The following is a 14,381-nucleotide window of genomic DNA, read 5'->3' on the forward strand; positions in this document are numbered from 1 at the left end:
CCTCCTTCTCTCTCCCCCTCCCTCCCACCTCCTTCTCTCTCTATCTCTCAGTCTCTGGATCTAGTGTTGAAGTACTGTAACTATTTCTTCACATCCACCTTTGTACTGGAGACCCTCCTGAAGCTCACCGCCTTTGGCTTCCGACGCTTCTTTAAAGACAGGTAGTTACAGGGCCACACTGACTTATTGAATACACACTGTATTCACTGCTGCACTGGGGACACACAGTGTGTGTGTGTGTGTGTGTGTGTGTGTGTGTGTGTGTGTGTGTGTGTGTGTGTGTGTGTGTGTGTGTGTGTGTGTGTGTGTTTGCGCATGTCAGTCATCTCAGTGTGTATGATTCATACAGAGTATATGATTCATAGCTGCCTTTTTAACCACCACTCCATTAGAAAAGAGTTATTATGACTTCAATGGTACTTACTGGTAGTGTCGTAGCTTTACTATAGCTGAACTATAGCTGGGATACTTCAATTGTACTTCCTGGTAGTGTCATAGCTTTACTATAGCTGAACTATAGCTGGGATACTTCAATGGTACTTCCTGGTAGTGTCGTAGCTTTACTATAGCTGAACTATAGCTGGGATACTCTCTGTATAGTCAAATACAGACACTGCTGAACTACTGAATAAACACTATACACACAGCTACACTGGGGACACTGTGTGTGTTGTCTCACTCTGTGTGATACATAGTAGTAATGCCATAGCTGTAATATAACCAGGATGCTCTCTCTATACTAAATGGTACTAGTAAAGGTGACTGAATTAAATACGCTGCACTGGGGACACTGTGTGTGTTTTCTCACTGTGTGATTCATAGTGTCTGCTGTACTGTAGGTAGTTAAAGTTAGGGTTAAAGTTAGGTTGACAGGTTAGGGTTAAAGTTAGGTTGACAGGTTAGGGTTAAAGTTAGGTTGACAGGTTAGGGTTAAAGTTAGGTTGACAGGTTAGGGTTAGGGTTAAAGTTAGGTTGACAGGTTAGGGTTAAAGTTAGGTTGACAGGTTAGGGTTAAAGTTAGGTTGACAGGTTAGGGTTAAAGTTAGGTTGACAGGTTAGGGTTAAGGTTAGGTTGACAGGTTAGGTTTAAAGTTAGGTTGACAGGTTATGGTTAAGGTTGTGTGTAGATGTATCATTGTCCATTTCATCAGATGCAGAATAACCCATCTCTGACCTATTCCTGACCCATCCCTGACCCATCCCTGACCCATCTCTGACCCATCCCTGACCCATCCCTGACCCATCCCTGACCCATCTCTGACCCATCTCTGACCCATCCCTGACCCATCTCTGACCCATCTCTGACCCATCCCTGACCCATCTCTGACCCATCTCTGACCCATCCCTGACCCATCCCTGACCCATCTCTGACCCATCTCTGACCCATCCCTGACTCATTCCTGACCCATCTCTGACCCATCTCTGACCCATCCCTGACCCATCCCTGACCCACTCCTGACCCATCCCTGACCCATCCCTGACCCATCTCTGACTCATTCCTGACCCATCTCTGACCCATCTCTGACCCATCCCTGACTCATTCCTGACCCATCTCTGACCCATGGTCTCAATCAGGAAACAGAAATCACAGAAGAATCTCTCTGCCTCCATACAGTCCAATATCTCACCCACACTGTGAGCAATATGGTGGAGCAGTGATTTCTCCCATTCTATTATTACTGTTATTAATTAAATTACACCCACATTACTGTTAACAGGACCCTGATCAACCCACTCACAGATACATGGAGCATCACTAGAGCCATTCCTACTCATTCTCTTTCTCTAATTGTTTTCCCATTCAACATAATGGGTTAGTGATGAAGCAGATAGATTGTGGCTGATGTTGGATATCTATTCATTTAATTGACTCAGTACTGAATGGTTGGTGCTGAACTGCTGCTGCTGTTGACAACACATACACGATGAAGATGTTGACGCGAACAAAACACAAACATTTACCTGCTGCTTTAATGGTATTGACCCATTTTTCTATGATGCAGGCAGAGAAAGAGAGAGAGGGGGAGGGGGGTAGAAGAGAGAAGGGGGGAGGGGTTGGAAGAGAGGAGATAAAATAAATGACAAAGAAGAGAAAGAGGTAAAGGATGGAGAGAGAGAGAGAGAGAAAAAGGAAGAGAGAGTACAGGGGGTAGAGAGAGAGAGATGTATGTTAGTGTGACTGGACAGCACCTTGTCTCTTTTCTATGACATCAGTGACATCTGGCAGGACAGTTTCTCTGCACACTCAGATTTAGGGATCAGAGTTTTCTCAGTGTGTCTTAAACTGGGACATAGTGGAGATGCAGGCAGGTGGAAACAGACTGGGTTACTGGGCACACACACCACACACACACATGCCTGTACCTGTACAGTACATGAATTACCCTGATGGAACATGTCCTCCAGTGTGACGACCCTTTGCTCTCTGACTCTGTGTGTAGGTGGAACCAGTTGGATCTGGCCATCGTGTTGCTGTCAGTGATGGGCATCACTCTGGAGGAGATTGACTACAGCGCTTCTCTCCCCATCAACCCTACCATCATACGCATCATGAGGGTGTTGAGGATCGCACGAGGTAGCGCACGCATGCACGCACCCTGGCACACACACACACACACACACACACACAGTACAACACTTTTCCTACTCACCCGCCTCTGGAATCTATGGATAGCATGCACACACCCAGTGTACAGACCCAATGTACAGACCCAGTGTTCAGACCCAGTGTACAGACCCAGTGTTCAGACCCAGTCCGCAGACCCAGTGTACAGACCCAGTGTCCAGACCCAGTCCGCAGACCCAGTCCGCAGACCCAGTGTTCAGACCCAGTGTTCAGACCCAGTGTACAGACCCAGTGTTCAGACCCAGTCCGCAGACCCAGTGTACAGACCCAGTGTCCAGACCCAGTCCGCAGACCCAGTCCGCAGACCCAGTGTTCAGACCCAGCGTTCAGACCCAGCGTTCAGACCCAGTGTACAGACCCAGTGTGCAGACCCAGTGTTCAGACCCAGTGTACAGACCTAGTGTTCAGACCCAGTCCACAGACCCAGTGTACAGACCCAGTGTCCAGACCCAGTCCGCAGACCCAGTCCGCAGACCCAGTGTTCAGACCCAGCGTTCAGACCCAGCGTTCAGACCCAGTGTACAGACCCAGTGTGCAGACCCAGTGTGCAGACCCAGTGTGCAGACCCAGCGTGTAGACCCAGTGTACAGACCCAGTGTTCAGACCCAGTGTTCAGACCCAGTGTACAGACCCAGTGTTCAGACCCAGTCCGCAGACCCAGTGTTCAGACCCAGTGTACAGACCCAGTGTTCAGACCCAGTCCGCAGACCCAGTGTACAGACCCAGTGTTCAGACCCAGTCCGCAGACCCAGTGTTCAGACCCAGTGTTCAGACCCAGTGTACAGACCCAGTGTACAGACCCAGTGTTCAGACCCAGTCCGCAGAACCAGTCCGCAGACCCAGTCCGCAGAGCCAGTGTTCAGACCCAGTGTTCAGACCCAGTGTACAGACCCAGTGTGCAGACCCAGTGTGCAGACCCAGTGTGCAGACCCAGCGTGTAGACCCAGTGTACAGACCCAGTGTGCAGACCCAGCATACAGACCCAGTGTTCAGACCCAGTGTTCAGACCCAGTGTGCAGACCCAGTGTACAGACCCAGTGTGCAGATCCAGTGTGCAGACCCAGTGTTCAGACCCAGTGTACAGACCCAGTGTTCAGACCCAGTCCGCAGACCTAGTGTACAGACGCAGTGTCCAGACCCAGTGTTCAGACCCAGTGTTCAGACCCAGCGTTCAGACCCAGTGTTCAGACCCAGTGTACAGACCCAGTGTGCAGACCCAGTGTGCAGACCCAGTGCGCAGACCCAGCGTGTAGACCCAGTGTACAGACCCAGTGTGCAGACCCAGTGTGCAGACCCAGCGTACAGACCCAGTGTTCAGACCCAGTGTGCAGACCCAGTGTGCAGACCCAGTGTGCAGACCCAGCGTGTAGACCCAGTGTACAGACCCAGCGTTCAGACCCAGTGTTCAGACCCAGTGTACAGACCCAGTGTTCAGACCCAGTCCGCAGACCCAGTGTACAGACCCAGTGTTCAGACCCAGTGTTCAGACCCAGTGTACAGACCCCGTGTTCAGACCCAGTCCGCAGACCCAGTGTACAGACCCAGTGTTCAGACCCAGTCCGCAGACCCAGTCCGCAGACCCAGTGTTCAGACCCAGTGTTCAGACCCAGTCCGCAGACCCAGTCCGCAGACCCAGTGTGCAGACCCAGTGTGCAGACCCAGTGTGCAGACCCAGCATACAGACCCAGTGTTCAGACCCAGTGTTCAGACCCAGTGTTCAGACCCAGCATACAGACCCAGTGTTCAGACCCAGTGTACAGACCCAGTGTTCAGACCCAGCATACAGACCCAGTGTTCAGACCCAGTGTTCAGACCCAGTGTACAGACCCAGTGTTCAGACCCAGTGTACAGACCCAGTGTTCAGACCCAGTGTACAGCAGGGGATCACTGCTTCATCATTAATCCTACCAAAGCTACAGGTCATGACTAACGTTTGGGCCAGTGAGAGGGCCATGAGAGAGCGAGAGTGTGTGTGTGTATGACAGTGTGTGTGAGAGTGTGTGTGTATGACCGTATCTGTGAGTGCGTGTGTGTATGACCGTATCTGTGAGTGCGTGTGTGTATGACCGTATCTGTGAGTGCGTGTGTGTATGACCGTATCTGTGAAAGTGTGTGTGCTGGGTATAAATTTAGCTGTGACCTTTCGGTGGCTGGATGTTTCCCGTTTAGTCCAGAATTGAACCGGAGGGAATAACCTAAAGGCCCAGCATTTATAATCTCCCTCTCCACTTCTCCTCTCCCCAGCCCTCATCATAACCTTTATCTCTGTTTCTGCCTCTCTCTCTCTCTCCATCTATTCTCTCCATCCCAGTTCTGAAGCTGCTGAAGATGGCTAAAGGAATGAGAGCTCTGCTGGATACGGTGGTCCAAGCCCTACCACAGGTACAAACACACACACACACACACACAGACAGACACACACACACACACACACACACACACATAGCTCCTATGTATGATGAGTGCAGACAAACAGAGGGGCTGATTGAATGATTATGGCTAGGATTAGAGGCACTGTTTACATGTTCAGTGAGAGAAACTGAACAGAAAATGAAGAAGCATTTTTATCTGTTATTATGTAGATGATGGCAGCTTCAAACAATCAAATGAGACGATGATCTTCAAACAGTAGCTATATCTCTGTACATAATGTGGACAGTGTGGGCTTTCAGGACCATGGAGAGTGCTCTGGGAAAAGACTGTATTCATAAAGAGTGCTGATCTAGGATCAGGTCCCCCTGTTTTATTCATTAGGATCTAAAAGGATAAACTGATCCTAGATCAGTACTCATATTCTGAGACACTTTATTAAAACCACCCTGGACTAGAAACAGCCCCTAGGCCCATAACCGCTACTGCCTAGGCACCTCATATAGATGTGAAAGGATTTGAGAGAGAGAGAGAGAGAGAGAGAGAGAGAGAGAGAGAGAAGGAAGGAGTGTAGGGAAGACGGAGGTAAGGCAGAACGGATCTCCTCTCCTCCGTTGCTATCGATCCCTCTCTCATTAACACAGGGCCCTGGGTCGTCTTCCCAAGGGCATCAGGCAGGTAATTAACACCAAGGTGATTAAAGAGGTGTGTTTGTATGCTTAAGTGTGTGTGTGTGTGTGTGTGTGCGTGCTTGCGTGCGTGATGAGAGGAGACAATGAGTCTGCCATACTAAACACTCTTAAGACGGAGGTGAAAAATCCCCTGCCAGGGAAGTGTTACACACTGTCAAGACTGAGAGTAATGGTGTTACATGGAGAAGCCCCTGACAGATGTTAGCTAGCTAGCTGAAGCTAACACTCAAACACATTACGACCGACGCAATCTCTTATTAACAGGATCTGCTTAAAATAAAGTGTCACATTACCCAACTATAATCAGCCATTATCTAACATTATCCCATTTCTCCCCCACTGAGCTAAAATGGCTTCCATCTGCTGTTCACTAGGTGGTAGTGGTGTCGTTCAGTCACATCACATCACCACTAAAGCCAGTTGTTTTATCTCCTCCAGGGGCTGGGTTATAAACTTCAGATATAGCCTATGGCAGGAGGCAACGCTGCTTGAATATCACCATTTCTGCTTTCAAAAAGATCATTACGAGTGCTCACAGCGACATCTTGTACCATTCTCTTAGCTACTCATTTTTGTTTATCCCTGTGATTTTTGTTTTCAGAAAATATAGACCTCCTTAAAACTAGTCCCTTGGCCGGGAGAGATTAGCTGTCCCTTCTCTGGGTTTGCATCTATGGCCACAGCCACTATTTGCTAGCTAACATTAGCATTGGGGACCAAAACACAGTAAAAGTGAATGGATCCTGGCTAGCATAGCATGCTCTTAGCTACGTGCACAGATCAAAGTAAATTCAAGACTCACTTATCACTGACCCAGGTTTCACCTGGTATAAATTCACCCTTTGTTTGTCTCTTGCTTGCTTGGATCACGCCTCATAGAAACATGTCATTAAGAATCACAGATTATTAAACTGATCTCAATGGAATAGTGCTATTTTCAGAGGTGCTGAAATCATCCTCAGTAGTGTAAGGTCTACGGTCTCCCTGGTAGATACATCACTAATCAACTGTGACACAGGTAGCTAGGGAGAGCTTGCATTAGTTCTGGCCCAAAGGGAACTCGGTATCATACTGAGACAGTCTGACGAGAGACTGAGACTGACAGTATGACAAACAAAGTCTGGATCTAAAGTGCTTTAGAGATTTTTATAGAACTGTTACGTCACTACATAATTTCTACTTAACTTAGACATTGCTGACCTGGGGCATGTTCAGTAGACACAAACGGGAGAAAACATTTTGAAATGAAGGTATTACCACCTGAACTTGTCCACTGAGAACACACACTTTCCTTTCTTGGTTTCAAAAACTTTCCCGGAGGTTCAGTACCTGCTGAACACGACCTTGGTCTCTAACCCTCACGAAACACTCCTATCTTAATAAACCTGAGTTGTGTTCTATGAAAAACAGCTTCACGTCTGTGACTGTTTATCTTGCGATTTGTTGGCCTGGTAGAGGCTAGAGCAGGCTAGATCTGGATAGAGCAGGCTAGATCTGGATAGAGCAGGCTAGATCTGGATAGAGCAGGCTAGATCTGGATAGAGCAGGCTAGATCTGGATAGAGCAGGCTAGATCTAGATAGAGCAGGCTAGATCTGGATAGAGCAGGCAAGATCTAGATAGAGCAGGCTAGATCTGGATAGAGCAGGCTAGATCTGGATAGAGCAGGCTAGATCTGGATAGAGCAGGCTAGATCTAGATAGAGCAGGCTAGATCTGGATAGAGCAGGCTAGATCTGGATAGAGCAGGCTAGATCTGGATAGAGCAGGCAAGATCTAGATAGAGCAGGCTAGATCTGGATAGAGCAGGCTAGATCTGGATAGAGCAGGCTAGATCTAGATAGAGCAGGCTAGATCTGGATAGAGCAGGCTAGATCTGGATAGAGCAGGCTAGATCTGGATAGAGCAGGCTAGATCTGGATAGAGCAGGCAAGATCTAGATAGAGCAGGCTAGATCTGAATAGAGCAGGCAAGATCTAGAAAGAGCAGGCTAGATCTGGATAGAGCAGGCTAGATCTGGATAGAGCAGGCTAGATCTGGATAGAGCAGGCTAGATCTGGATAGAGCAGGGTAGATCTGGATAGAGCAGGCTAGATCTGGATAGAGCAGGCTAGATCTGGATAGATCTGGATAGAGCAGGCTAGATCTGGATAGAGCAGGCTAGATCTGGATAGAGCAGGCTAGATCTGGATAGAGCAGGCTAGATCTGGATAGATCTGGATAGAGCAGGCTAGATCTGGATAGAGCAGGCTAGATCTGGATAGAGCAGGCTAGATCTGGATAGAGCAGGCTAGATCAGGCTTTTTGGTATTTTTGGTATTTTATTAGGATCCCCATTAGCTGTTGCAAAAGCAGCAGCTACAGTGAGGGAAAAGCCAGGGCATTGAAAATGTGTCGTGGATCGGTATTCCAGCATGACAATGACCCAAAACACACGGCCAAGGCAACAAAGGAGTGGCTCAAGAAGAAGCACATTAAGGTCCTGGAGTAGCCTAGCCAGTCTCCAGACCTTAATCCCATAGAAAATCTGTGGAGGGAGCTGAAAGTTCGAGTTGCTAAACGTCAGCCTCAAAACCTTAATGACTTGGAGAAGATCTGCAAAGAGGAGTGGGACAAAATCCCTCCTGAGATGTGTGCAAACCTGGTGGCCAACTACAAGAAACATCTGACCTCTGTGATTGCCAACAAGGGTTTTGCCACCAAGTACTAAGTCATGTTTTGCAGAGGGGTCAAATACTTATTTCCCTCATTAAAATGCAAATCATTTTATAACATTTTTGACATGTGTTTTTCTGGATTTTTTTGTTGTTATTCTGTCTCTCACTGTTGAAATAAACCTACCATTCAAATTATAGACTGATCATTTCTTTGTCAGTGGGCAAACGTACAAAATCAGCAGGGGATCAAATACTTTTTTCCCTCACTGTACTCTTCCTGGGGTCAACACAAAACATGAAACATGACATAATACACAACATTAATGGACTAAAACAACTCAAGGACAGAACTACATAAAAAAATGTAAAGGCACACGTAGCCTACATATCAATACAGACACACAAACTATCTAGGTCAAATAGGGGAGAGGCGTTGTGCCGTGAGGTGTTGCTTTATCTGTTTTTTTAAACCAGGTTAGCTTTTTATTTGAGCAATATGAGATGGAACGGAGTTCCATGCAATAATGGCTCTATATAATACTGTTTGCATTCTTGAATTTGTTCTGAGTTTGGGGACTGTGAAAAGACCCCAGGGGGCATGTCTGGTGGGGTAAGTGTGTGTGTCAGAGCTGTGTGAAATTGACTATGCAAACAATTTGGGATTTTCAACACGTTAATGTTTCTTATGAAAATAAGAAGTTATGCACTCAGTCTCTCCTCAACTCTTAACCAAGAGAGACTGGCAAATATGTAGTATTTTTATCAGCCCTCTGATTACAATGAAAAGCAGGACGTGTCGCTCTGTTCTGGGTCAGCCGCAGCTTAACTAGGTCTTTCCTTGCAGCACTCGACCACATGACTGGACAATCAAGATGAGACAAAACTAGAGCCTACAGAACTTGCTTTTTGGAGTGTGGTGTCAAAAAGCAGAGTATCTCTTTATTACGGACAGACTGCCCATCTTTACAACCATTGTATCTATATGTTTTGACCATGACAGTTTACAATCTAAGGTAACACCAAGTAATTTAGTCTCCTCAACTTGTTCAACAGCCACACCATTCATTACCAGTTTCAGCTGAGGTCTAGAACTTAGGTAATGATTTGTACCAAATAAAATGCTCTTAGTTTTAGAGATGTTCAATACCAGTTTATTACTGGCCACCCATTCCAAAACAGACTGCAGCTCTCTAGAGGGCCTAGAGAGCTGCCCTACGGTACACCACACTTTATATGTTTGACATTAGAGAAGCTTCCATTAAAAAAAAAACTTTGAGTTCGATTAGATAGATAGGTTGAAAAGCCAAAACACATATGTTTTTTCAACAAAAGGATATGGTCAATAATATCAAAGGCTGCACTGAAATGTACATTTACATTTAAGTCATTTAGCAGACGCTCTTATCCAGAGCGACTTACAAATTGGTGCATTCACCTTAAGATATCCAGTGGAAAAACCACTTTACAATAGTGCATCTAAATCTTTTTTTGGGGGGGGGGGGGGTAGAAGGATACTTTATCCTATCCCAGGTATTCCTTAAAGAGGTGGGGTTTCAGGTGTCTCCGGAAGGTGGTGATTGACTCCGCTGTCCTGGCGTCGTGAGGGAGCTTGTTCCACCATTGGGGTGCCAGAGCAGCGAACAGTTTTGACTGGGCTGAGCGGGAGCTGTGCTTCCTCAGAGGTAGGGAGGCGAGCAGGCCAGAGGTGGATGAACGCAGTGCCCTTGTTTGGGTGTAGGGCCTGATCAGAGCCTGAAGGTACGGAGGTGCCGTTCCCCTCACAGCTCCGTAGGCAAGCACCATGGACTTGTAGCGGATGCGAGCTTCAACTGGAAGCCAGTGGAGAGAGCGGAGGAGCGGGGTGACGTGAGAGAACTTGGGAAGGTTGAACACCAGACGGGCTGCGGCGTTCTGGATGAGTTGTAGGGGTTTAATGGCACAGGCAGGGAGCTCAGCCAACAGCGAGTTGCAGTAATCCAGGCGGGAGATGACAAGTGCCTGGACTAGGACCTGCGCCGCTTCCTGTGTGAGGCAGGGTCGTACTCTGCGAATGTTGTAGAGCATGAACCTACAGGATCGGGTCACCGCCTTGATGTTAGTGGAGAACGACAGGGTGTTGTCCAGGGTCACGCCAAGGTTCTTAGCACTCTGGGAGGAGGACACAAGGGAGTTGTCAACCGTGATGGCGAGATCATGGAACGGGCAGTCCTTCCCTGGGAGGAGGAGCAGCTCCGTCTTGCCGAGGTTCAGCTTGAGGTGGTGAGCCGTCATCCACACTGATATGTCTGCCAGACATGCAGAGATGCGATTCGCCACCTGGTTATCAGAAGGGGGAAAGGAGAAGATTAATTGTGTGTCGTCTGCGTAGCAATGATAGGAGAGACCATGTGAGGATATGACCGAGCCAAGTGACTTGGTGTATAGTGAGAATAGGAGAGGGCCTAGAACAGAGCCCTGGGGGACACCAGTGGTGAGAGCACGTGGTGCGGAGACAGATTCTCGCCACGCCACCTGGTAGGAGCGACCTGTCAGGTAGGACGCAATCCAAGCGTGGGCCGCGCCGGAGATGCCCAGCTCGGAGAGGGTGGAGAGGAGGATCTGATGGTTCACGGTATCAAAGGCAGCAGATAGGTCTAGAAGGATGAGCGCAGAGGAGAGAGAGTTAGCTTTAGCAGTGCTGTGTCACGGAGAGCCTCCGTGACACAGAGAAGAGCAGTCTCAGTTGAATGCCCAGTCTTGAAACCTGACTGATTAGGATCAAGAAGGTCATTCTGAGAGAGATAGCAGGAGAGCTGACCAAGGACGGCACGTTCAAGAGTTTTGGAGAGAAAAGAAAGAAGGGATACTGGCCTGTAGTTGTTGATGTCGGAGGGATCGAGTGTAGGTTTTTTCAGAAGGGGTGCAACTCTCGCTCTCTTGAAGACGGAAGGGACGTAGCCAGCGGTCAAGGATGAGTTGATGAGCGAGGTGAGGTAGGGGAGAAGGTCTCCGGAAATGGTCTGGAGAAGAGAGGAGGGGATAGGGTCAAGTGGGCAGGTTGTTGGGCGGCCGGCCGTCACGAGACGCGAGATTTCATCTGGAGAGAGAGGGGAGAAAGAGGTCAAAGCACAGAGTAGGGCAGTGTGAGCAGGACCAGTGGTGTCGTTTGGCTTAGCAAACGAGGATCGGATGTCATCAGCCTTCTTTTCAAAATGGTTGACGAAGTCATCCGCAGAGAGAGAGGAGGGGGGGAGGGGGAGGAGGATTCAGGAGGGAGGAGAAGGTAGCAAAGAGCTTCCTAGGGTTAGAGGCAGATGCTTGGAATTTAGAGTGGTAGAAAGTGGCTTTAGCAGCAGAGACAGAAGAGGAAAATGTAGAGAGGAGGGCGTGAAAGGATGCCAGGTCCGCAGGGAGGCGAGTTTTCCTCCATTTCCGCTCGAAATCTAACAGTACAGCTTCCACAATCTTCTTATTATCAATTTCTTTCAACCAATCAGTCATTTGTGTCAGTGCAGTACATGTTGAGTGCCCTTCTCTATAAGCATGCTGAAAGTATGTTGATCATTTGTTTACAGAAAAACAGCATTGTATTTGGTCAAACACCATTTTTCCAAATCAAATCAAATCAAATCAAATGTATTTATATAGCCCTTCTTACATCAGCTGATATCACAAAGTTCTGTACAGAAACCCAGCCTAAAACCCCAAACAGCAAGCAATGCAGGTGTAGAAGCACGGTGGCTAGAAAAAAAACCCTAGAAAGCCCAAAACCTAGGAAGAAACCTAGAGAGGAACCAGGCTATGAGGGGTGGCCAGTCCTCTTCTGGCTGTGCCGGGTGGAGATTATAACAGCACATGGGCTAGATGTTCAAATGTTCATAAATGACCAGCATTGTCAAATAATAATAATCATAGTAGTTGTCGAGGGTGCAACAAGTCAGTAACACAAGAGTAAGTGTCAGTTGGCTTTTTCATAGCCGATCTTTGAGAGTATCTCTACCGCTCCTGCTGTCTCTAGAGATTTGAAAACAGCAGGTCTGGGACAGGTAGCACGTTCGGTGAATAGGTCAGGGTTCCAGCAGGTCTGGGACAACAGGTCTGGGACAGGTAGCACGTCCGGTGAACAGGTCAGGGTTCCATAGCTGCAGGCAGAACAGTTGGAACTGGAGCAGCAGCACGGCCAGGTGAACTGGGGACAGCAAGGAGTCATCAAGCCAGGTAGTCCTGAGGCATGGTCCTAGGGCTCAGGTCCTCCGAGAGACAGAAAGAAAGAAAGAAAAAGAGAGAATTAGAGAGAGCATATTTAAATTCACACAGGACACAGGAAAAGACAAGAGAAATACTCCAGATGTGACAGACTGACCCTAGCCCCCCGACACATAAACTACTGCAGCATAAATACTGGAGCTGAGACAGGAGGGGTCAGGAGACACTGTGGCCCCATCCGATGAAACCCCCGGACAGGACCAAACAGGTAGGATATAACCCCACCCACTTTGCCAAAGCACAGCCTCCACACCACTAGAGGGATATCTCCAACCACCAACATACCATCCCGGGACAAGGCCGAGTATAGCCCACAAAGATCTCCGCCACGGCACAGCCCAAGGGGGGGCGCCAACCCAGACAGGAAGACCACATCAGTGACTCAACCCACTCAAGTGATGCACCCCTCCCAGGGACGGCATGGAAGAACACCAGTAAGCCAGTGACTCAGCCCCCGTAATAGGGGTAGAGGCAGAGAATCCCAGTGGAAAGAGGGGAAACCGGCCAGGCAGAGACAGCAAGGGCGGTTCGTTGCTCCAGCCTTTCCGTTCACCTTCACACCCCTGGGCCAGACTACACTTAATCATAGGACCTACTGAAGAGATATGTCTTCAGTAAAGACTTAAAGGTTGAGACTGAGTCTGCATCTCTCACATGGGTAGGCAGACTATTCGATAAAAATTGAGCTCTATAGGAGAAAGCCCTGCCTCCAGCTGTTTGCTTAGAAATTCTAGGAACAATTAGGAGGCCCGCGTCTTGTGACCGTAGCGTACGTGTAGGTATGTATGGCAGGACCAAATCGGAAAGATAGGTAGGACTAAGCCCATGTAATGCTTTGTAGGTTAGCAGTAAAACCTTGAAATCAGCCCTTGCCTTAACAGGAAGCCAGTGTAGGGAGGCTAGCACTGGAGTAATATGATCAAATTTTTTGTTTCTAGTCAGGATTCTAGCAGCCGTATTTAGCACTAACTGAAGTTTATTTAGTGCTTTATCCGGGTAGCCGGAAAGTAGAGCATTGCAGTAGTCCAACCTAGAAGTAACAAAGGCATGGATACATTTTTCTGCGTCATTTTTCGCCAGAAAGTTTCTGATTTTTGCAATGTTACGTAGATGGAAAAAAGCTGTCCTTGAAACAGTCTTGATATGTTCTTCAAAAGAGAGATCAGGGTCCAGAGTAACGCCGAGGTCCTTCACAGTTTTATTTGAGACGACTGTACAACCATCCAGATTAATTGTCAGATTCAACAGAAGATCTCTTTGTTTCTTGGGACCTAGAACAAGCATCTCTGTTTTGTCCAAGTTTAAGAGTAGAAAGTTTGCAGCCATCCACTTCCTTATGTCTGAGACACAGGCTTCTAGCGAGGGCAATTTTGGAGCTTCACCATGTTTCATTGAAATGTACAGCTGTGTGTCATCCGCATAGCAGTGAAATTTAACATTATGTTTTCGAATGACATCCCCAAGAGGTAAAATATATAGTGAAAACAATTGTGGTCCTAAAACGGAACCTTGAGGAACACCGAAATTTACAGTTGATTTGTCAGAGGACAAACCATTCACAGAGACAAACTGATATCTTTCCGACAGATAAGACCTAAACCAGGCCAGAACTTGTCCATGTAGACCAATTTGGGTTTCCAATCTCTCCAAAAGAATGTGGTGATCGATGGTATCAAAAGCAGCACTAAGATCTAGGAGCACAAGGACAGACGCAGAACCTCGGTCTGACGTCATTTACCACCTTCACAAGTGCAGTCTCAGTGCTATGATGGGGTCTAAAACCAGACTGAAGC

The 14,381-nt window shown here is 47.8% G+C and overlaps 1 protein-coding gene across 1 annotated transcript in view; it reads left to right on the plus strand.

Annotated features, from left to right (window-relative positions):
* The window catches only part of LOC115205003 (voltage-dependent T-type calcium channel subunit alpha-1I), a gene marked incomplete in the record, with an annotated part of 276,994 nt that overhangs the window by 246,603 nt on the left and 16,010 nt on the right, over window positions 1-14,381 (plus strand). The window contains 3 exon segments of the mRNA XM_029770574.1: window positions 52-161; window positions 2,442-2,575; window positions 4,938-5,008. Of these exon segments, the coding sequence (XP_029626434.1) occupies window positions 52-161; window positions 2,442-2,575; window positions 4,938-5,008 (315 nt within the window).

The sequence above is a fragment of the Salmo trutta genome, chromosome 1, assembly GCF_901001165.1.
Source record: "Salmo trutta chromosome 1, fSalTru1.1, whole genome shotgun sequence".
NCBI lineage: Eukaryota > Metazoa > Chordata > Actinopteri > Salmoniformes > Salmonidae > Salmo > Salmo trutta.